The sequence below is a fragment of the Hypanus sabinus genome, chromosome Y (genome assembly GCF_030144855.1).
Source record: "Hypanus sabinus isolate sHypSab1 chromosome Y, sHypSab1.hap1, whole genome shotgun sequence".
Classification (NCBI taxonomy): domain Eukaryota; kingdom Metazoa; phylum Chordata; class Chondrichthyes; order Myliobatiformes; family Dasyatidae; genus Hypanus; species Hypanus sabinus.
Window position 1 is genome coordinate 951,932 of NC_082740.1, and position 21,700 is coordinate 973,631.

At 41.6% G+C, this 21,700-nt stretch overlaps 1 protein-coding gene across 6 annotated transcripts in view; it reads right to left on the minus strand.

Annotated features, from left to right (window-relative positions):
• Window positions 1-21,700, minus strand: part of LOC132385332 (puromycin-sensitive aminopeptidase-like) — a 330,919-nt gene that overhangs the window by 204,355 nt on the left and 104,864 nt on the right. For all 6 annotated transcript variants that reach the window (XR_009509156.1, XM_059957354.1, XM_059957353.1 and 3 more), the window contains one exon: window positions 14,159-14,266. Coding sequence is in view for 5 of the 6 variants with exons in the window: in XM_059957354.1 (XP_059813337.1) it covers window positions 14,159-14,266 (108 nt within the window). In the remaining variant the exon portion in view is untranslated. The remainder of the gene's footprint in view (window positions 1-14,158; window positions 14,267-21,700) is intronic.

A 21,700-nucleotide genomic window follows, 5' to 3' on the forward strand; every position in this document is an offset into this window, starting at 1 on the left:
CAATCCACACATTTGAAGTCAATTACATTAAGAGGAAAAAGCCATCAGTGTTACTTTCAAAATGTGATCTATTACCTACACAGAAATAAGTACTTGAATTATATAAGCAAGCTCTTTGGGACTTACTAAATTCTGATCTTACCATTTTATTCAAATCAAACTGGACTGATTGTAAGACAGTAGCAAGTGCACATGCATTAGTTGATTGTGAGGTAAATCACTGTGCCTACTATGCGCAAAGAACTTTCGCTTCTGGCGCAGGAGTTCAAGGACACATTTATTTTATCATGTTGGGTCCAGTAGTACTTGTTCACCAGTCCCACACAATAAAATTCCTCAGTAAAAACACTTAATCATACTACTCCATTATGACTTTTGTTCTACACATATGTAACATGAATGAGTGAAGATCTGTGTTGGAATTGTCAATGCCTAACTTTAATAGACTTAAAACACCTCCATACTAGTATTTATGGACTCCGCCTCCTGCTTGTGGACATGTAAGACACAGTTTCTTTCTGTCCACCTTTAGTCTCTCTCCTTTCCGACTTAAAACTCATTTTATTCAGTCGGATCCTGTACAGCGACAGTTATAATTATGTCTAACCTCAGAAACTCTAAAAAGAATCCCAAAGTTGGCAACGGTAAGCCTAAGAAAACTGAGGAAACTTCAGGAGCCACTCTGGGTAAATAGATCAGAGTCTCAGATCAGCTATATTGTTGCTGAATTAACATCTAACAGAAAGATTTCTCCCTTTGGAGGAAAAAACTGACTCTTTCAGCCTTGATCTTAAAGAGGTTAGTTGAAATGAGGCTGATATTTTTTCTCATTTAGAAAAGGCTCAACAATGGATCATCAATCTGGAGGTTCGCTCCTGTCGGAACAATATTCGAATTGTTGGAAATCAGAATCCACCGACACTCTGGATTATATTGCTAAAATGTTTCAATCTTTATTTCCGGAGGCTTGCCTACAACCACCGGATATGGAAATGGCTCATAGAGTCAGCTCCTTAAAATCCTTGGGTCAAGGTAAAGACCGGTATGTAATTGTGCATTTTCTTCGTTTCAGAGACAAAGACTTATTATTAATTGCTAGAAAACAAAGATTCTTTCAATTTCAAAGCTCTCAAATTTCCTTTTTCAAAGATTTTCCATGTGAAATTGTTCAGAAACATTCTAGTTTCACCACTGTTATGCATACAGCTTATCAAAAACAGCTGTATCCACCTCTCCAATACCCAGCTAAATTAAGGCTTTTCTTCAAAAATTCTGGGGTTCGTATTTTTGATGACCCAGCAGAAGCACTGAGTTCTATTAATACTCTCCCTGATGAATCTGAAGCCTGAATTTTGAATGATTTTGAACCGTCTGATTGCCTCGCAATGTAAGGAGTGATGAAATCTTAAGATTTAATGGCTATAGAAAGTCTTTACTTTAAAATGCTCTTTTAGCTCTGACATAGACTGGTTTGGGTAATTTTAATCTCAAAAGTCACAGCGAGTGAACTATCGAATAACTGTAGATAACTTTGAAGTATCTAGAATTTTTTTCCCGTTTGCAGCATTTAAATGAACTAATTGCTTTTTCGTTTCATATGCTTTTATTAAGAACTTTTAAGTAATTATCTGGGTTTCTTTACATTTTAAAGATAGATTTGCTATTTTAAAGATGTCGATTGTTTTTCTTCTGAGCAAGTATTTCAAGAATTTATTCTGGCCGTGTTTTTTTTCTTATCTAATATTATGCAGGCTATTTTCTAAACTGAAGGTCAAGTCAAAATCTGTTCTCTTTAGCTTAGTCATAATGAACCGTAGATCAACTGTAATGAGTTCTATATCTGGAGATAGAGATTACTTTTTTCATTTCTATGTTTTATTCAGACAGGTGGACTTTATAATTGCTTGTTATGCATCTTTGGGGCTTGAGTCAGTTGATATCAAATTTTTTCTGGGCTTTGTAGTTTGGGTGGGTTTCTTCCTTTTTTCTTCTCATTTTTTATCCCCATTATGGAATTCTGGAGTGTACGCTAATTATTATTATTGTTGTTTATCTCCAACATTTTTGACTATCTTATCCTGACATGCGTCTAACTACTTTTTTCCAGATACAAAGTCTCATGATGATATTTAAACAGTTAAATTCTTTAAGTTGGAATGTTCGTGGCTGGAATCATCCTATGAAGCACAAGAAAACATGTAAAGCTATTAACCAATTCCAACCTGATAAAATCTTTGCACAACAGACGCATATCAGGTTATGTGATAAAAATAGACTTTAAAAATTTTGGAAGGCTTCTCAGTTTCATGCAAATTCTCAAAATAAAATTAGAGGTGCTTCTACTTTTATTGTTTCCAATATTCCTTTTAACCAGGAGGATACTATAGCTGATATTAATGGTAGATTTTTGATTCTTAAAGGAACAATAGGCAAACAGTTTTGGTTAATATTTATGGACCAAATGTTGATCCCTCATTTTTTAAAGCTGTCTTTGCTCTGTTACCTGATCTAAATGAATATATGTTATTAATGGGTGGTGACTTTAATACATGCTTAAATCCTTTAATGGATAAGTCATCATCCAAACATAAACTCTCTAATCGTTCTGCATTATTTACTAATCCCTTTTTAACTGATTATGGCTTAATTGAAATTTGGAGACATATGCATCCTGTGATAGAGAATATTCCCTTTTTTCCACACATACATAATAAATATTAGAGGATCAACTATTTTATAGTTGACCCTCGACTTCTATTTAATGTTCAGAAACGTGAATATGATGCAATTGGTATCCCTGATCACGCTCCTTTAAATATTTAAACTGAAAGTTGTTGCTTCTACAAGACCACTTTGGCGCTTCCCAGAACATTTGTTACTAAGTTCAGAATTTGTTGAGTTTATTGAAACTCTGATAAAAGAGTTTTTTTCTCTTTAATAATAAAGGAAACCTTTCAGTGATTTGGGATACATTAAAAGCTTATTTACTTCAGATTACATTATTTACATCAGATTATTTCGTATATAGCTAAGCTAAAGAAACAGACAAGAGTGGAATTAGATAAAATTTCTAAACAACAATGCAATCTCTCCAAATATAGACTTATTTAAAGGTGTGGAATTACAATCACAATATAACTTATTATTAACTTATCTTATTGAAGGATATTTGCTTAAAATGAAGTCAGTTTTATATTTTTGGGGATAAAAATAATAAGCTCTTAGTTTCCCAATTAAGGGCAGCTAGAGCTAAAAGACAAATTTTAAAGATTCGTGGATTTAGTAAGTAACCATGAAGACATTAACAATATTTTTCAGGATTTTTATTCTGATCTTTATAGATCTCAATTTCTTGCAGATTCCTCTAAAATGAATGCTTTTTTACATAAGATTAAATTTCCTCAAATTACTGTTGAAGATCAACAAATGCTTGATGCTCCAATCATTGAGCATGAAATTCAGAAAGCTATGTTGTCAATGCAATTAGGTAATGCTCCTGGATTTGATGGCTATTCGGTAGGATTTTACAAAAAATTTGAAAAATGACTCTCCCATATCTTCTGGAAATATTTCATGAATCTTTTGAGAAAGGTAACTTACTTTCTTCCTTTTATGAGGCTTCTGTTTCCTAAATCCTTCAGAAAGATAAAGAACCCACTAAATGTTCATCACGTAGACCTATTTTGTTTTTAAATGTGGATGTAAAAATTCTCTCTAAGATAATGGCTAACTGGAAAATATTTTAACTAAAATTATATCTATGGATCAAACAGGCTTTATTAAAGGCTGTTACTCTTTCTCCATGTTCGGAGACTGATGAACATTATATATTCATCACTATCTAAGAAACCCCAATGTGTTACTTCTCTTGATGCAGAAAAGGCATTTGATAAGAGTTTTAGAAAAATTTGGTTTTGGTAATAATTTAATAGATGGATTCAAATGATCTATAAGAATCCTACTGCTACTGTTATTACGAATAATCTTAGGTCCTACTTTTTTTCACTTTCACGAGGTACTAGACAGGGATGTCCATTAAGCCTGTTATTATTTAATCTTGTATTGGAGCCTTGAGCCATAACACCTCGTGAAGCTAAAAATATTCATGGTAAATCCATAAATGGGACTATACATCTGATTTCTCTTTACGCAGATGATCTTCTGGTTGATATTTCGAACCCTGAAGAATCTATTCCTAATCTTCTGGAAATACTAAATGATTTTGGAGAATTTTCAGGATAAAAACTGAACTTAAATAAAAGTGAACTGTTTCAATTAAATGCTTCTGTTTTTAAACATAACAATATTCCATTTAGAATTGTTAATTCTTTTAAAGATTTAGGTATTACAATTACTAAAAAATATAAAGATTTTTATAAAGCTGCTGTAGTTCCTGTAGCTGCGCGCAACGCGTTACTAAAAAACCACACAGAGGTAGAAAGAGCAGAACTCAGAATGCCTTTACTGATTCAAAATCGCGCTTAAATCTCCCCTCCCTTGGGCTCCTGTGACCCACAGGACAGACGTGACGTCAGACTGTCCCCAGGTCCACCCCAAGCGGGTAATTCCAAGTGCGCGTCTGCCCGCAGCTCCCAATAGTGGTTCGAGTCTCGCGTATGCGGGCCGCCACCCAGCCCCCCAGAAACGTCCATTGGGGGACTGGTGCCCCCTGCCTGGGTGGCCGGTCTCGCTGGCATGGTGCGGGTACCCTTACTGGTTGCTTAATGTCCAAGTGCACCGGTTTGATGCGGTCTACTGTAAAAGTCTCTTCCTGGCCACCCATCTCCATGACACATGTGGTTCCATTGTGCTGGATCACCTTGAAAGATCCCTCGTACGGTCACTATAGAGGTGACCGGTGCATGTCCCTGTGAATAAAAACATACTCACAGTATTAGAGATATTTAGGGGTGAAGGATGGTGTGGGACCATGCCTGGAGGTCGGGCCAGGATCCCTATCTTGTCCCGCAGCCTCGTTAGCACCGCTGCTGGAGTTTCCTCCGAACCTCAGGCCTCTGGTATGAAATCGCCTGGGACTGTCAGGGAGGCGCCATAGTCCAATTCCACCGAGGTGTCTAGGTCCTCCTTGGGGGCTGTGCTGATGCCCAGTAGGACCCAGGGAAGCTCGTCTGTCCAGTTGGGGCCCCTGAGGCGCACCATCATGGCCAACTTGAGATGCTAGTGGAATCGCTCTACCAAACTGTTGGACTGGGGCTGGTACACTGTGGTGTGATGCAGCTGGATGCCAGGAGCTGCACCAGTGCTGTCCACAAACCAGACGTGAACTGCGCCCCTCTGTCGGAGGTGACGTCCGTTGGGAGGCCGAACCTGGCGATCCAGTTTGCAATGAGCATCCTGGCGCAGGACTCAGTGGACATGTCTGCGAGCGGTACGCCTTCAGGCCACCTGGTGAACCTGTCTACCATGGTAAAGATATATCTGCCACCCTGGGAGACTGCCAGGGAGCCGACGATGTCCATGTGGATGTGTTGCAACCTACCAAGTGTGTTGGCTGGAACTGCTGGAGGGAAGCCTTCACGTGCTGCTGGACTTTGTCAGTCTGGCAGTGTACGCAGGTCCTGGCCCAGTGTCTGATCTGTTTGCGCAAACCGTGCCAGATGAATCAGTCCGCTACCAGCTTGAAGGACACCCAGATGGACAGGTGGGCTAGTTTGTACAGCTCCATGCTGCTGGCACCACGGGTCGGGGTTTGCTGGTAGACACGTCGCACAGGAGTCAATCCGCTGCCAGGCCGATGGAGATGTCTACCAACCAGAGCCCCGAAACGGCAGTGCGGTAAGCCAGTATCTCGGTGTCCGACCATTGAGCTTCCGCCAGTGCTGTGTAGTCTATTCCTGAGGATGATATGCCTACTGAATGGAGGCAGGGGCGAGACAGTGTGTTGGTGACGATGTTGTTCTTCCCTGTGATGTAGCGGGCGTCCGTGGTGAATTCTGAAACAAAGGACAGGTACCTCTGCTGCTGAGCCGACCATGGGTCCGATACCTTGGCCAGTGCAAAGGTGAGGGGCTTGTGGTCTGTGTATACGGTGAACTCCTTTCCCTTGAGGAAGTACCGGAAATGTCGGACAGCCAGGTAGAGCACTAGCAACTCTCTGTCAAAAGCGCTGTACTTCACCCCTGGTGGCCGTAGGTGCCGTAGATGAAGAAAGCGAGTGGTTGCCACTGGACCTCAATGAGCTGCTCCAGGACTCTGCCAACTGCCGTGTCCGAAGTGTCAACTGTGAGTGCCATGGGTACATCGACTCGCGGGTGCACTAGGAGGGCCACCTTTGTCAGCATCTCCTTGGCCTGCTCAAACGCCTCCATGGACTCTGTGTCCCATGCCACTTCTTTGGCCTTGCCGGTGTTACGAACCCCGTAACTGGGTTACTTACCAGCAAAGATAGAGGCGTCCGTTGAAGTCTGATGGTACTATTTTTAACAGTATTTATTAGTAAAAATACAAAAAAATGCTATCAATGCAAATATATAGATACAGTCAATACTAAACCTAAAAGTGTGGGTTTAATAATAATCAATAAGAAATAAGCTCTATCGTTGTCTAGGGGATAATGAATTGTCCGATGGAAATATAAAGTTCGTTTCAGTTCACACAGGCTCCAGTGTTTGTTTGTTGCTGTGTTGCAATTGTTGGAGAGAGAGAGAGGGATAGAAGAATGGGAACAGTTACTGCTATCGTTTATGCCAACCTTCCTTGATGATTTCGATCTGTTGGTGTCTCGCTGTAGTGGCTGTTGAAGTATGACCTCTCCTTTAGCTAAACCGTTCTTCCGTGATGAGCTCGCCACCCAGGCAAGGGAGGATGCACACGAGCTCTTACCGGCTTTCGCTATAAAACGCTGTCCCTGGATTTCTGGCGTTTCTCCTGGTGCATCTGAAGGGTGTTCCCCAGACCCGACTTTCAACCTCACTCACGGGGTCTCAGATGTCAGTCAGGTTGGGATGATGCAATCCCTCAACCAGACCACTCTGGTTGACCCCTGAGGGGTTTCAATGATTAGTACAGTACTCAATACACAATTCCTTCTCCAAGAGACAAAGCAGTAATCAGTGGTTCTGTTCCACTTTTTACTAGGATACCTTGTTGTGTATTCTGCGTTGTCTATAACAACTGCCTTTGCTATGATCCTGCATCTGTCTCTCTCATTACTGACGTGATGTGTATCTCTCTCATTTCCTGGGTATCAGACCCAAAATAATAGCGATTATGCGATTCTCAAGGGGGGGGGGGGGCAGGCATTGGCGATTCTGGACCCTACTGTTCATCAGATTTGCTCCTCATTCGTAACACCGGCCATCAGGCTGAACAAGGGTCTCATGATGCGTGCTGCTGCTGCCGGCACGAACCGATGATAAAAGTTGACCATCCCTACGAACTCCTGCAGGCCCTTGACCGTGCTGGGCTTGGGGAACTGGAGGATGGCCTGGACCTTGCCCGGTAGGGGAACTGCGCCATGTCAGTTGATTCTGTGGCCCAAGAAGTTGATTTCCTCACCCCAAACTGGCACTTCGCCAGATTAATTGCCGGTCCCTGGTTACTCAGGCATTGGCTGAGCTGGCACAAATGTGCCACGTGCTCTTGGTGTGAACTGCTGGCCACCAGGATATCGTCCAAGTAAATGAAAACGAAATCCAGGCCGCGTCCCACCGAGTCCATGAGCCTTTGGAAAATTTGGGCTGCATTCTTGAGACTGAAAGGCATCCTCAGGAATTCGAACAAGCTGAACAGGGTGATGAGAGCTGTCTTGGGCACGCTGTTGGGGTGCACTGGGATCCAGGTCTACTTGCAAGAAGATGGACGCTCGGTGTAGGTTTGCCGTGAAGTGCAGCATGTGGGGTACCAGGTATCTGTCAGAGGTTGTGGCATCATTGAGCCTTCTATAGTCTCTGGAGGGCCTCTATCCTCCTGCGTGGATGCCCATGGGCTGTCCTAAGTGGCCTACGATTCCTATCTCTTCCACCTTACGGAACTCCTCCTTGTCGAGGTGGAGCTTGTTGGGTGGGAGCCTGCGAGCTCTGGCATGCAGCGGCAGGCCTTGTGTGGGGATGTGGTGCTGCACGCCGTGCTTGGGGTCGGCCATGGAGAACTGCGGGGTGACTACGGAGGGGAATTCCACCAACCATAGAGGGTCATGGAATCCAGGTGGAGAGCTGGTAGCTTGGCTTCTCCGAGCTGGAAAGTCTGGAAGGTCTTGGCGTGGACCAAACGCCGGCCTTTTAAGTCGACGAGGAGGCAGTTGGCTCGTAGGAAATCTGTCCCTAGTAGTGGCTGTGACACCGCTGCCAACGTCCAAGTGAAACGGCTGGACCCGAAATGCAGTGAGATAGTTTGCAGGCCGTACTCCTGAATACTGGTGCCATCTGCAGCAGTGAGTTCGGGGTCTGGGGCCGCGTTACTAGTGTCCATGTTCGGGGTGGGGAGGGGAAGAGTAAGTTGACTTCGGCCCCAGTGTCTAACAGGAAGCGCCGTCCAGAGTGTCAGTCCCAGAGGTACAGGAGGCTGTCTCGGTGTCTAGCTGATGTAACCATTAGCAGCGGCTGGCCCCGGCGTGTCCCAGAAAAGCAAGTGGTGGACAGCAGTGGTGCGCACCTGAGCCCTGTCTTTGGTGATAGAAATGCCATTGTTCCGAACTTTCATCTTTTCCCTTCATGTATCTCGGCAGCTTCGGTCGCGGGGCCTGGGCTTTGGGGCATGCGATCGTGGCTTGACCAATGGAAGCTGCTCCACGTTGCTTGCTCTGCTAAAGGACATCTGCTTTAGCCGCGAACACGCGTGGGTCGCTGAAATCCTCACTCGCGAGGAGGAGGCCAATGTCCTCTGGCATTTGCTTGAGGAACAACAGTTCAAATAAAAGGCACAGCTGATGGCCGTCCATGAGCGCCAGCATATCGTTCATGAGCTCAGATGGCATGCGGTCGCCCAGCCCATCCATGTGTAGGAGCCGCGGCCCGTTCATGGCAGGAGAATCAGAAGGTACAGATCAGGAGTGCCTTAAGTTGAATGTACCTGTCCTCAATTGGTAGCTGGCGTAGGAAGTTGATGATCCGGCCTGCTGTCTCCTGGTCGAGCGTGCTGACCATGTAGTAGTACCATGTGGTGTCAGCTGTAATGTCTCTGATATTGAGGAGCTTCAGAGAGACCGTGCTCTGTGAGTTGCTCGAACTTACGCCTGGTTGCTGAGTCACAGCTCCAGATGCCGTCTGGAACGTCAGGGTCACCAATGTAGTCGCGCGCAAAGCGCTACTAAAGAAACACACGGAGGCAGAGAAAGCTGAACTCAGAATGCCTTTACTGATTCAAAATCGTGTGCTTAGATCTCCCCTCACACGGGCCCGTGACTTGCAGGGCGGACGTGACATCAGACTGTCCCCGGAAGGTCTGCTCCAAGCGGGTAGTTCCAAATGTGCTAATGCATGTCTGCCCGCGGCTCCCAATGGTGATTCGAGTCCTGCATGTGGACTTTAATTCCTTTAATGGATTTTGCGAAACAATTATTTTCTAGATGGAACCCACTTATACTTTCTTTAATAGGTTGTATTCATGCCGTGAAAATGAATATTTTACCTATATTTTTCAAAATATATATCTTTTTAAGTAAAAATTTTTTTGATCAAATTGACAATTATTTCATCCATTATTTGGAACAACAAAAAACCAAGAATTAATAAGAACAACAACACTCACAAAATGCTGGTAGAACACAGCAGGCTAGGCAGCATCTATAGCGAGGAGCGCTGCCGACATTACGGGCTGAGACCCTTTGTGTGTGGTGGTGTTTGAATTTCCAGCATCTGCAGATTTCCTTGTGTTTGCTCGAAGAATTAATAAGTATCATTTACAAAAGTCTAAAAACGATGGTGGACTTGCACTTCCTAATTTCATACTATTATTGAGCTGTTAATATTTGACAATTATGTTTTTGGCTATATTGGCTCGATCAGAGCCAAAAACCAGCTTAGATTGATTTGGAATTAAAAGCTATCAAACAACTTCATTTAACCTCATTATTAGAAGCTCCATTACCTTTACATCTCTCTCAAATTCCAAATTTAAACCTCTACCCTGTTATTAAACAGTCCTTACGGATTTGGTTTCAGTTTTGCAATTTTTAAAATTTTAGACAATTTAAATTGTCTTGATCTTTATATCAAAATTTTTAATTTAAACCTTCAATAACTGATCCCATTTCTCTCTTATGGAGAAATAAGGGGACCTGCTCTTTTACAGATTTATTTTGTGATGGTCGATTGATGACTTTTGAAGAATTAATTAGTGAATATTCTCTCTCTCTTGCACACACACTTTTTGCAATATTTTCAGGTCAGACATATTTTACAAAAATGGGTTTCATTACAGTTGCACCAACCAAGAACAGTGTAGAAATCTAGCAATATAAAACCATAAATAGTAAGTAAATTATGCCAAGTGGAAATAAGTCCAGGACCAGCCTATTGGCTCAGGGTGTCCTGACACTCTGAGGGAGGAGTTGTAAAGTTTGATGGCCACAGGCAGGAATGACTTCCTATGACACTCAGTGTTGCATCTCGGTGGAATGAGTCTCTGGCTGAATGTACTCCTGTGCCCAACCAGTACATTATGCAGTGGATGGGAGACATTGACCAAAATGGCATGCAACTTGGACCTCCAAGTCCTCTTTTCAGACACCACTGTCAGAAAGTCCAGTCCCACCCCAACAACATCACTGGCCTTAGGAATGAGCTTGTTGATTCTGTTGGTGTCTGCTACCCTCAGCCTGCTGCCCCAGCACACAACAGCAAACATGACAGCACTGGCCACCACAGACTAGTAGAACATTCTCAGCATCGTCCGGCAGATGTTAAAGGACCTCAGTCTCCTCAGGAAATAGAGACGGCTCTGACCCTTCTTGTAGACGGCCTCAGTGTTCTTTGACTAGTCCCTTTATTGTCGATTCATATCTCCAGGTATTTGTAATCCTCCACTATGTCCACACTAACACCTTGGATGGAAACAGTGGTCACCAGTGCCTTAGCCCTTCTCAGGTCCACAAGCTGCAGATGATTCTGCTCACACCATGTGACAAAGTTTCCCACCATAACCCTGTACTCAGCCTCATCTCCCTTGCTGTTGCATCCAACTATGGCAGAGTCATCAGAAAACTTCTGAAGGTGGCGAGACTCTGTGCAGTAGTTGAAGTCCGAGCTGTATATGGTGAAGAGAAAAGGAGACAGGACAGTCCCCTGTGGAGTCCCAGTGCTGCTGACCACTCTGTCTGACACACAGTGTTGCAAGCTCACGTACTGTGATCTGCCAGTCAGGTAATCAATAATCCATGACACCAGGGAAGCATCCACCTGCATCAATGTCATGGTGTTGAACACACTGGAGAAGTCAAAAAGCATGACCCTCACAGTGCTGGCTGGCTTGTCCAGGTGGGCATAGAATCTGATTTGTTGGATATTATTTTGAATATATATCCTTTAGTAAGAGGTTCTATTGGTTGATTTATAATTTATTTTAACTACCTCTCACTAAAGATTAAACAAGTTTGGGAGAGAGAACTTAATATGACCTTTGTTAACAAGTATTGGTTGCGAGTTCTAAAAATGGTCAATTCTTCTTCAATATGTGCCAATCACTGTTTAATTCAATTTAAAATTGTTCACTGTTATTATTTAATAGAGACTATCTAAAATATTTCCTAACATAGACAATTACTGCGATAGGTGTAAAACTGAAGTAGCCACTTTGTCACATATGTTCTGGTCATATCCTTAATTAAAATCTTTTTGGAAATCTTTATTTTCTACAATTTCTAAAGCTCTGAAAATTAATTTACAACTTAATACATTAACTTCTATTTGGAATAGTTAGGCATCATATTCAAGGTATTTCAGACCAACATGTAATTGCATTTGTTACATTGTTGCTAAGAAGGGCTATTTTATTAAAATGGAAAGAAACCTCTGCCCCTACATTAATTCAATGGTTTTCTCAAGTAATGTTATTTCTTAGTTTGGAAAAGATCAGAAGTAAAACTTTTGATCCTCCTTTTGATTTTGAGAGAAGATAGGGCTCTTTTGCCAAATATTATCACTTAATCTGAATAATTTTATATGGTTTCCTTCCAATTTTATTTTATATAAACATGAATTGGCAGTTGATGTTTCTTTTTTTTTATGTATATGGATGATGCTAAGTCGTATTGCTCCTGGAGTTGATTCCTAATGGCCTTTTTTTCTTTTTCTTTCTCTTGCAGTTAGTGGGGTTTCTCTTTTTTTTAGTAAGTTCTCTTTTTTCTGTTCTTTATTAATTTTTTTCATTATCATATATTATTCTTTTTTGATAAGTTTTTTTCAGCTTTATTAATTGTATATATATCAACTTGTTGAAGTTCTGTATCATTTTCTAGCTGTAGAAGATTACATATCAATAAAAAGATCTTAAAAATGAAATGAAATAGTATTTATATCACCACAACTGCAATAACTTGAACACATGGTTTTAAACCAGGGGTCACAACCTTTTTTATGCCATGAATCAACACCATTAAGCAAGGAGTTCACAGAACTCAGATAGAGAATCCATTTTAAACATTTTGATTGCAATGACTTGCAAGTAACAACACAATTATCCTAGACATCTTACATTGATCACATAAGTGTCATAACACTGGAAGTCTATCATACAGAAGAACATATGTAAGCAAAAGTACATTTTGTCGAAAGCTAAACCTTTCCAATGATGCAGTCAAGTTTCTAAGAGATTTTTTAGCAACAGTAGATAACATATTGCCTAAGCTCAACCAACTGACCTCTCCAAATGACCAGCAGTAAATGGAACAAAAAATTGACCCTTCATTCATTTCTAATACAGACATAATAATGCAGAATTTCTAATACAAATTTCATGGAAAAATTATTGGAGCCAAACGTTGTCATATGATGCTGTAAACAGAACCATAATTAACAGATGAAAAATCAGATTAATAGGAATAGAATAGGAATATTGAAACCAAAATACTGACTACTTCAACGATACCTTTTACCTCTACCCCAATCCACCACTACATTGAGTGCAGATTGCCACTGATGGTTTTCAGGAAGCTTTAGCTTGGAGAAAGGTGCAGGGTTCTCAAATTATTAACTGTAATGTTAACTGTTAACTGCATATATAAAATGGCTTCTTTCTATGTATCTAATGAGGCAATGCTCTGTTTAGTTGAAATATTTGGGTTATAATTATTGATAACAGAGGAACTAACCAATGGAAGCCATGTGCTATCTGTATGGGTGGGAACTTGGAGTGAGTGCGCGTGATTTTTCGGGAGCGAAACCGAAGAGGAAGGACGTGCTAGACGTGCTCTGGTCGACCACTGAGGTTGGTCCAAGGCAGCAGGTCGAGGAGAAGATCAAGGAGAAGATCGAATGGTGGACAGAAGGCTTCGATAATTGAGTTCCAACGGTTGCACACAAACTGACTGATAAGTTTTGGCGCCCTTTTCTTTCTTCTTATATTGTATCACTATTAGTTACCTAGTTCTAGTAAGATTTATAAAGTGTAATCTGTAAAATGTACACTGTGTGCTGTCTGATATTGTGTGTGCGAGTTTGTATTAGTGTGCATTTCACAGCATCTATGCAAACGGGATACACGGTTTGGAGGGTGGACAGATTTTCCCCTAGACAAGCACAAGCCAATAGCCCAAGCTTTACAAAGGTTTCAGAGCCAGATGGGAAATGGTGGGTATTACTGAACCTAACTTGTTACTAATCTTCAGTAGAAGGTACAAATTTACAAGACCTTACTCAGAGTAGTGAAAGGAGAAAGGTGAGACTCCAGCCAAGATGAAGGACAAAGAAATTCCTTTTCCTTCAACTTCTGTCTAGGTTAATGCTAATGTGCAATGAAGGCCAACAGATATTTGAACTATAAACTCATCATACGATATGGACAAAGAGCAGATTAAAACTGGAATTTACAGAATGTGGAATTTTGTGAATGACCCAAAGAGACAATTATCTTACTCTTGGCCAAACTAATTTTCACGTTTTATTTCTGTACTAGATTTATTAATTAAAATCACAAGGTCCTCATTTCTTCTACCACTTGTCACTGGGCTTATGAGAGAGACAAATGAATGAGTGGTACTAACCATGTTCGATAAAGCAACTTTGGCCTTTGGAACAATGAGGGTGATATCAAATGTTGCTTTAATGGAAGGTTCGTCCCAACATGGAAATGCTCTCCTTGCATCTGTTGGCTGAAAGAAAAAAAAAGTTAGGCAAAAACAAGAAGAGGAGTAAGGAAAAAAGCAGCAGAATGTATGGAGATAGAAGAAAAGTAAAGTTTGATTCAAACAGTGCAAAAATCACTTAATATATCATGCATTGTATAGACATAAGAATGTATCTCTCAACAAGTAATGCCTTAGAAATTATTCAGAATTTATCCCCACTCAATAAAATATTAAATGTATAATGGACATGTATATGTGGTCTGTCTGGTTCTTCAAGTTCCATGTAACAGCTATTCAACTCTCTAGATTCATTTTCAGACACTATATTTCTTCCCATTTGAACACTGTAAATAAATTTGTCTCCACTACTGTCATTAGCACAGCATTCTGGACCCTAACAATTTAACATGGTAGTCCAAGGTCTCTTCCACTGCCATGATGAGGCCACACTCAGGATGGAAGACCATCATATTCCATCTGGTAGCCTCCAAAACCAATGTCACGAACATCAATTTCTCAAACTTCCAGTAATGGCTTCTTCCCCCGCCTTCTCTTTTCCATTCCTCATGTCCATTTAGGCACTGGACCTGATTGAAAAGGTCAGGGATTTGGAGCTTGAGCTGGGTATAAGCCAGTTCAGATTGCTGCTGTACAAGGTTTACTTAGCTTTGCACAGAACTATAGTATACTTGTTTTTCTGCACGTTGGGTGTTTGAAGGTTTTTTAATGGGTCTTTTTATTTATTTATGGGTTCTTTTTTATGGGCATGTTGTGTTTTTCTTCTCTATCCACATTGCGTGTTGATGCTCTTTTCTTGGATTTCTTTGTTTTGCAGCTGCCTATTAGGAGATGAATCTCAAAGTTGTATAATGTATACGTAGTTTGATAATAAATGTACTTTGAACTTTGAACATCCTTCCTAGAATGGGTGACCAGAACTGGAAACAATATTCCAGTTATGGCCTAACTAGAGTTTTATAAAGCTGCATCATAACTTCCTGACTTCTGAACTCATTGAATCAACTAATAGAGACAACAGCATGCCATTGTCTTCTTCACTACCCTATCAACCTGTGTAGCCTTTTTTTTATTCCAGCTTGTGCTTTGTTTTCCAATGCTGATGAAGAGCTTCCGCCCAATACATTTAACTGTTGATTTCCGTCCACAGTTGCTGCTTGACTTACTGAGTTCCCTCAGCATTTTGTGTCTGTTGCTCAAGATTTCCAGCATCTGAAGCATATCCTAATCATTTGTCCTTAACTATATGTTTTCTTAATTTTTTTCTCCATTGTTTGCTCTGCTCTTCTGTCTATCTCAATCAGAATAGTTTCCCACTATGCCCACTTCAATGCTTCTCTGAAACCAGTTCTAAAGAAAGGTACATTTGTTGTAGCCCATCCACATCTTGTCCATCAACCTTGCACTTATGCTCATAATTCTTTATAGACCCTCTCCAAAGTCTTCATATCTCTTGCCACAATACCTAATAGTGGCCAAATCAGCATTTCCAAGGTTCATCATACCTTTCTATCTATAAAGCCCATTAACAAAACTCTCTCAATCAGCCCTGGCACTAAGAACAAATTACACAACTGCACTCAACTTGTGATTTTCCACACCTTGAGCATCACCTAAGATGTACAGAAGTCTAAAAAACTAGGGCAAGGCACTCTTTAAATTATGCCTCTTATTATTTTGTACAGCTCTACAGTCACCTCTTATCCTTCTTCACTCCAAAGAGAAAAACACAAGTTCACTCAACCTATCTACATAAGACATTCTCTCCAATTCAGGCAATAACCTGATAATCTCCTCTGCACCCTCTACAAAGCTTCTATATGCTTCCTATAAATGAAGAATTCTACCATCCAGAGTCATAGTCATAGAAAACCATTTAATTGAGAAATTTCTCTAGCCAGAGGGTGGTGAATCTGTGGAATTCATTTCCACCCACAGCCATGTGGGCCAAGTCACTGGGTATACTTAACAGTGATTGATTGGTTCTTGATCAATCAGGGCATCAAAGGTTACCGAGAGAAAGTAGGAAAACGGATGTGAGAAAGAGAACAAATCAGCCATGATGAGCTAAATGGTCTGATTCTGCTCCTATGTCTTATGGTCAAAAACACAGCACAAAAAAAGGACACTTCAGCCCTTCAAGTCCACATCAAAACCATTTAAACTGCCTACAGCAGTCAACTTGCACTACTGACCACAGCACTCCATATCCTTACCATACATGTATCTATCTAAACTTCTTTTACCCATCAACATCAAGCTCGCATGCAAGCACGCTGGCAGCTTATTCCATATTCTCACTGACCACTGAGAGAAGTTTCCCCACATGTTCTCCTTAAACTTTTCCCCTTAATCAATTTCATCCGCTTGTATCCCAGCCTATGAAGAGCCTCATAATTTTGTACACCACTATTAAGTCTCCTCTCAATCTTCTTCATTCTAAGAAATATAACCCTAACCATTCCAATCTTTCTCTCTAGATCAGGCACTGCAGACCTGACAACATCCTTGTAACTTTTCTCTTTCAAAGTTTTCATCTTTTCTATATGTAGGTAACCAAAACAGCAGGCAATATTACAAAGTAGGCCTCACCAACACCTTATACAACTTCAATGTACCATCCCAACTCCTGGGATGTTTCTTAAAGATTTTCTTAAAGAAAATCTGCAAAAGTCCATAGACACTGCCTGCCCTGCTGAGGTCCTCCAGCATTTTGTGTGTGTTTGTGTGTTCCTGGTCAATGTTCCAGAAGTTTTCTTTGTGACCATGTCTATCAATGACACCACTGTAACGAATAATAGACCAGTATTCCCAGATCCCTTTGTTCCATAAGATTCCTCAAGGCCCTAACATTCACTGTGCAAGACTTATCTGGTTGGTCCTACCCAAAGTACAAAACTGCACACTGGTCTGTATTAAAATCCCTCTGTTATTTTTCAGCCCGGTTTTCTAGCTGCTACAGATTCAACCATTGCAAATTTGTTGATCCAGTTAACCAGATTATCATCTGGATCACTGAAATAGATGACAAACAACAAAGGACTCAGCACCTGTAGTGCTCCACTAGTCACAGGCCTCCAGTAAAAGAGGCAACCATCTCTTTCTTCTTCCATAAAGCCAATGTCTAATCCAATTTGCTACCTCATCATGATTGCGAGTGACTGAAACTTCTTGACCAAACTCAAAAGCCTTCCTAAAGTCAATGTAAAGAACATCCACTGCCTTGTCTTCATCCACTTTCCTAGTTGAAAAACTTTAAACAATTGGTTAGACATGATCTATCATGCAAGCCATGCTGACTATCCTTATTCAGTCAATGTCTATCCAAATACCGGGTCCATAAGAATACTTTACAATAAGTTTCCTACAACTGTTGTCAGACTTATTGCCTATAAATTTCTGGTTTACTTTTAGGACCTTCCTTAAACAGCAGAATATTAGCTATCCTCCAATCCTCTGGTACCTTTCCAGTCGCTAAGAATGTTATAAACAGCTCTGCTAGGGCCCCAACAATTTCTGCATTTGCCTCCCATGAGATCCAAGGGAGGCAAGCTTGTCAAGCTCCGGGAATTATTGACTCTGATCAGCCTCACAAGCAAACAACTCCTCTACTATACAGGGTCCACAAAGTTGATGCCACTTTGGCTCACTTCTATAGATTCTGTGTCTGTCCCCTGAGTAGATAGCTATACATAGTATCTCCCCATCTGTTTCGGCTCCACACATGAATTACCATTTTAGTCTTCCAGAGGACCAGTTTTATCCCTTACAATCCTTTTGCTCTTAATGTATCTGTAAAATCCCACAGAATTCTCCATCACCTTGTCTGCTTCAGCAACTTCATGCCTTCTTTTAGCCCTTCCTTATATTTCTTATAATCCTTAAGGACCTCATTTATCCCTACCTACATATACCTGCTATGAATCTCCTCTTAACCAGGGCCTCAATGTTTCTTGAAAACTAAGGTTACCTTGGTTATCTTTACCTTTTATTTTGACATGCACATACAAGTTTGTACTCTCAAAATTTTGCCTTTGAAGGCCTCCTACTTACCAATTACATCTTTGTCAGGTAACAGTCAGATCAATCTACACTTCCTGATTCACTTCCGATTCCACCATGACCATAGGATATAGGAGCAGAAGTAGACCATTTAAACCATCAAGTCTACCATTCAACCGGGGCTGATCGAATTCTTCCAGTCAGCTCCACTCCCCTGCCTTCTCCCCATACCATTTGATGCCCAGGCTAATCAAGAACCTATCTAACTCTGCCTTAAATACACCCAATGTCTTGGCTTCCACAGTCACTCATGACAACAAATTCCACCCTCTGACTAAAGTAATATCTCTGTATCTCTGTTCTAAATGGAGGTCCTTCAATTCTGAAGTTGTGCCCTCGCCTTGGACTCCCCTACCATGGGAAAAAACTTTGCCATATCTGATCTGTTAAGGCCTTTTAACATTCAGAATGTCTCTATCAGATTCCCCCTTATTCTTCTGAACTCCACAGAATACAGACTATACTGCCAGACATTCCTCATACTATAATCTTTTCATTCCGGGAATCATTCTTGTGAATCTTCTCTGAACCATCCCCAATGTCAGTATATCCTTTCTAATATAAGGATACCAAAACTGCACACAATACTCCATGTGGTCTTATGAGTGCCTTATAGACCCTCAACATCACATCCCTGTTCCTATATTCCATATCTCTAGAAACGAATGCCAACATTGCATTCGTCCTCTTCACAGCCAACTCAACCTGGAGGTTAACATTTAGGGTTTTTGGGTTGTACAAGGAATGTCAATTCCCTTTGCATCTCTGCATTTTGCATTCTCTCCCCATCTAAAAAAAAATAGCCTGCCCATTTATTTCTTCCACCAAAGTGCATGGGCATACACTTTCCAACACTAAATTTCATTTGCCACTTCTTTGCCCATTCCCTTAAACTATCCAAGTCTCTCTTATAGGCTCTGTTTCCGCAACACTACATGCTCCTCCACCTACCTTTGCATCATTGGCAAATTTAAACACAAATCTATTAATCCCAAACTCCAAATCAACGATATACCTAGTAACAGGCAGCGGTCCCTTTGGAACTCCACCGGTAACCAGCAGCCAGTCAGAATAGGATACCTTTATTCCCAATCGATCAGCCAATGCTCCACACATGCTAGGAATTCCCCTGTACTTCCATAGGATCCTCCCTTGCTAAGCAGCCTCATGTGCAGCACCTTGTCAAAGGCCTTGTGAAAATCCAAGTACACCACACCTACTACATTTCCTTTGGTGTTTTCCTGGCTTGTAGTTTCCTCAAGAAATTAGGTTAGTCAGACAGGATTTTCCTTTCAGGAAACCATATTGGCTTTGGCCTATCTTGTCATGTGCCTCCAGGTACTCCGTAATCTCATCCCTGATGTAAGATTTCACTGCTAAGGTAGTTGCCTCTCAGTAATGTTTCACTGCTAATGTAATGGTTTCTCTGCAGCAGCAATATTATAACTAGAGAAACGGGGCTTTTGGAATGTGGGGGCTATCTGATGAGAAAAATATTGTTCTTTCTCGTGAGTCTGGAAGAGAGATTTTAGTGGTCTTTTGCCAGAGACGGATGAAGGGAGAAGCGAATGGAGAGAGCTGGTAGATTGAGTGGACTTGGAGTGAGGGTTCCAAGGTCAATGATGATCAGAGGAGGTCACTGGGGAACAAACAGCCTTATCAGACAGCTTCAACATTGTGCATAGGCTGTTTCATGAGAATGGGCCTTTTTTAATGTTTCTTTACTAACCATAGAGTCAAATTAAGAATTATAAAGCTCAATCATTTAATTGCATATTGTGTGGTGTTATTTTGGGATACTGATTTGTAGTGGAGGACGCATTGTGCAGCATCCACACAAATGAGATTTCTTCAGTATGGCTGGGCTGGGGGCTATCACCCCCTATATTAAGCCACTAGCCAAAGCGAGAGTTACAATTGTGGGAGCAACTTTCCAGATTGATTCCATTGGATGCTGTGTGATTACCCTGAGACTTGAACCAGTGGGGCAGATGTTCGTACTCCAGATGAATTGTTAATTCGCCTGCTAAGTACTGTTAAAGTTGTGATTGTGAGTGGAGGTTTGATAAAATGGCTGGCGCAGCTCTTGTTTTAATGCAGACCAGTGCTGAGGTAGCAGTGGATAGGGGCGGAGATTTCTAAGACAGGGTTCGATCACTTCTGAGGATTGAGGGGAAGGAATGGTCGGATTTGGAAAATTTAATTAGTCCACATGCTCCGGTGAAGAATGAGAATTCAGAGGTAGTATCCACACTTACCTCTCTGGTGAATAAATAGAAAAATCAGATTTCAAGTCCCAGCTCTTTCCCACAATAATACCCACCCCTAAAGGGGAGGAGATGTATGAGACTTGGGTAGAGCAGAAGTTTCAGTTGTTAGATGAATGGCAGTGCTCTGAGATGAAAAACGACAGGGATTGGTTGAAAGTTTTAATGGCTGCTGACATTTTGAGAACCATCAGGTTAAAGTGCCAATTTCATGCAAGCACTAGACAATGCTTTTGGCCTGACTGGAAGCCCAATGGAGCCCATGGCAGGGTCTCAGAACATGTATCAGAAGAACAGGAAGAAGCTTTCTGCTTTTATTTTTCAGCTAGAGAGGCAGCTAAATTGCTTGCAGCTCAGAGGGGTCATCCAGGTGGCTGAGGTGGACCAGTTAAGAGTGGCTCAAATAGCTAGGGGCGCCCAGTCCCACAACTTGATTGTTTGGGGTTTCCAACAGTTTAGTAAGATGCGTTCCCCTCCATCTTTTGTTGAGCTGATCAGAGAGGCAGGGGAAGAGAATGCATTGGAGGCGTGGGAGGGCTCTATCAGCAGTCCTTGGTAGTAGTCCCCTGCGGTGGTGACCACAGATAGCCTACCCCAGGGAGCAGTAGAAGAGAATGTGGCAGTAGAGTTGAGAAAAGAGATGTATCAGCTATTATCAGCGGGTGTGACACCCCTCCCCATTTGAATATGATGGTAGGACGCATCCCCAAAGGGATAAACAATGCTGGCAGCAGGTGTCACATTATCAGGAGAGTGAGCCCCCGGGTACCTAAGCAGAGAGACGTCGGGAACCTTAGAGGACACCCAGTGAGGGAATGGGCTGGTAGCTCTGGGCGAACACGTTCCCAGCAATGTACAAAGGAATCTCCAAAAGTGGAAGGCCCAATTCCTGAAGGTTTAGCAGATCCATGCTCCAATGTGTCGCTACAGATAGAGGGTATTATGCCAAAGCCAAACTCGGCATCAGGTTGCAGGTCACCTTACTGTACTGTTCGTTTTACAACCGGTATCTGAAGCATTTATCATCGACACCATTCAGAGCATTGGCAATTTTGGGCTTAGTGCTAGCGATTTACAACAGTTATTTGTCAGTGAAGTTGGAGTTCTTGGA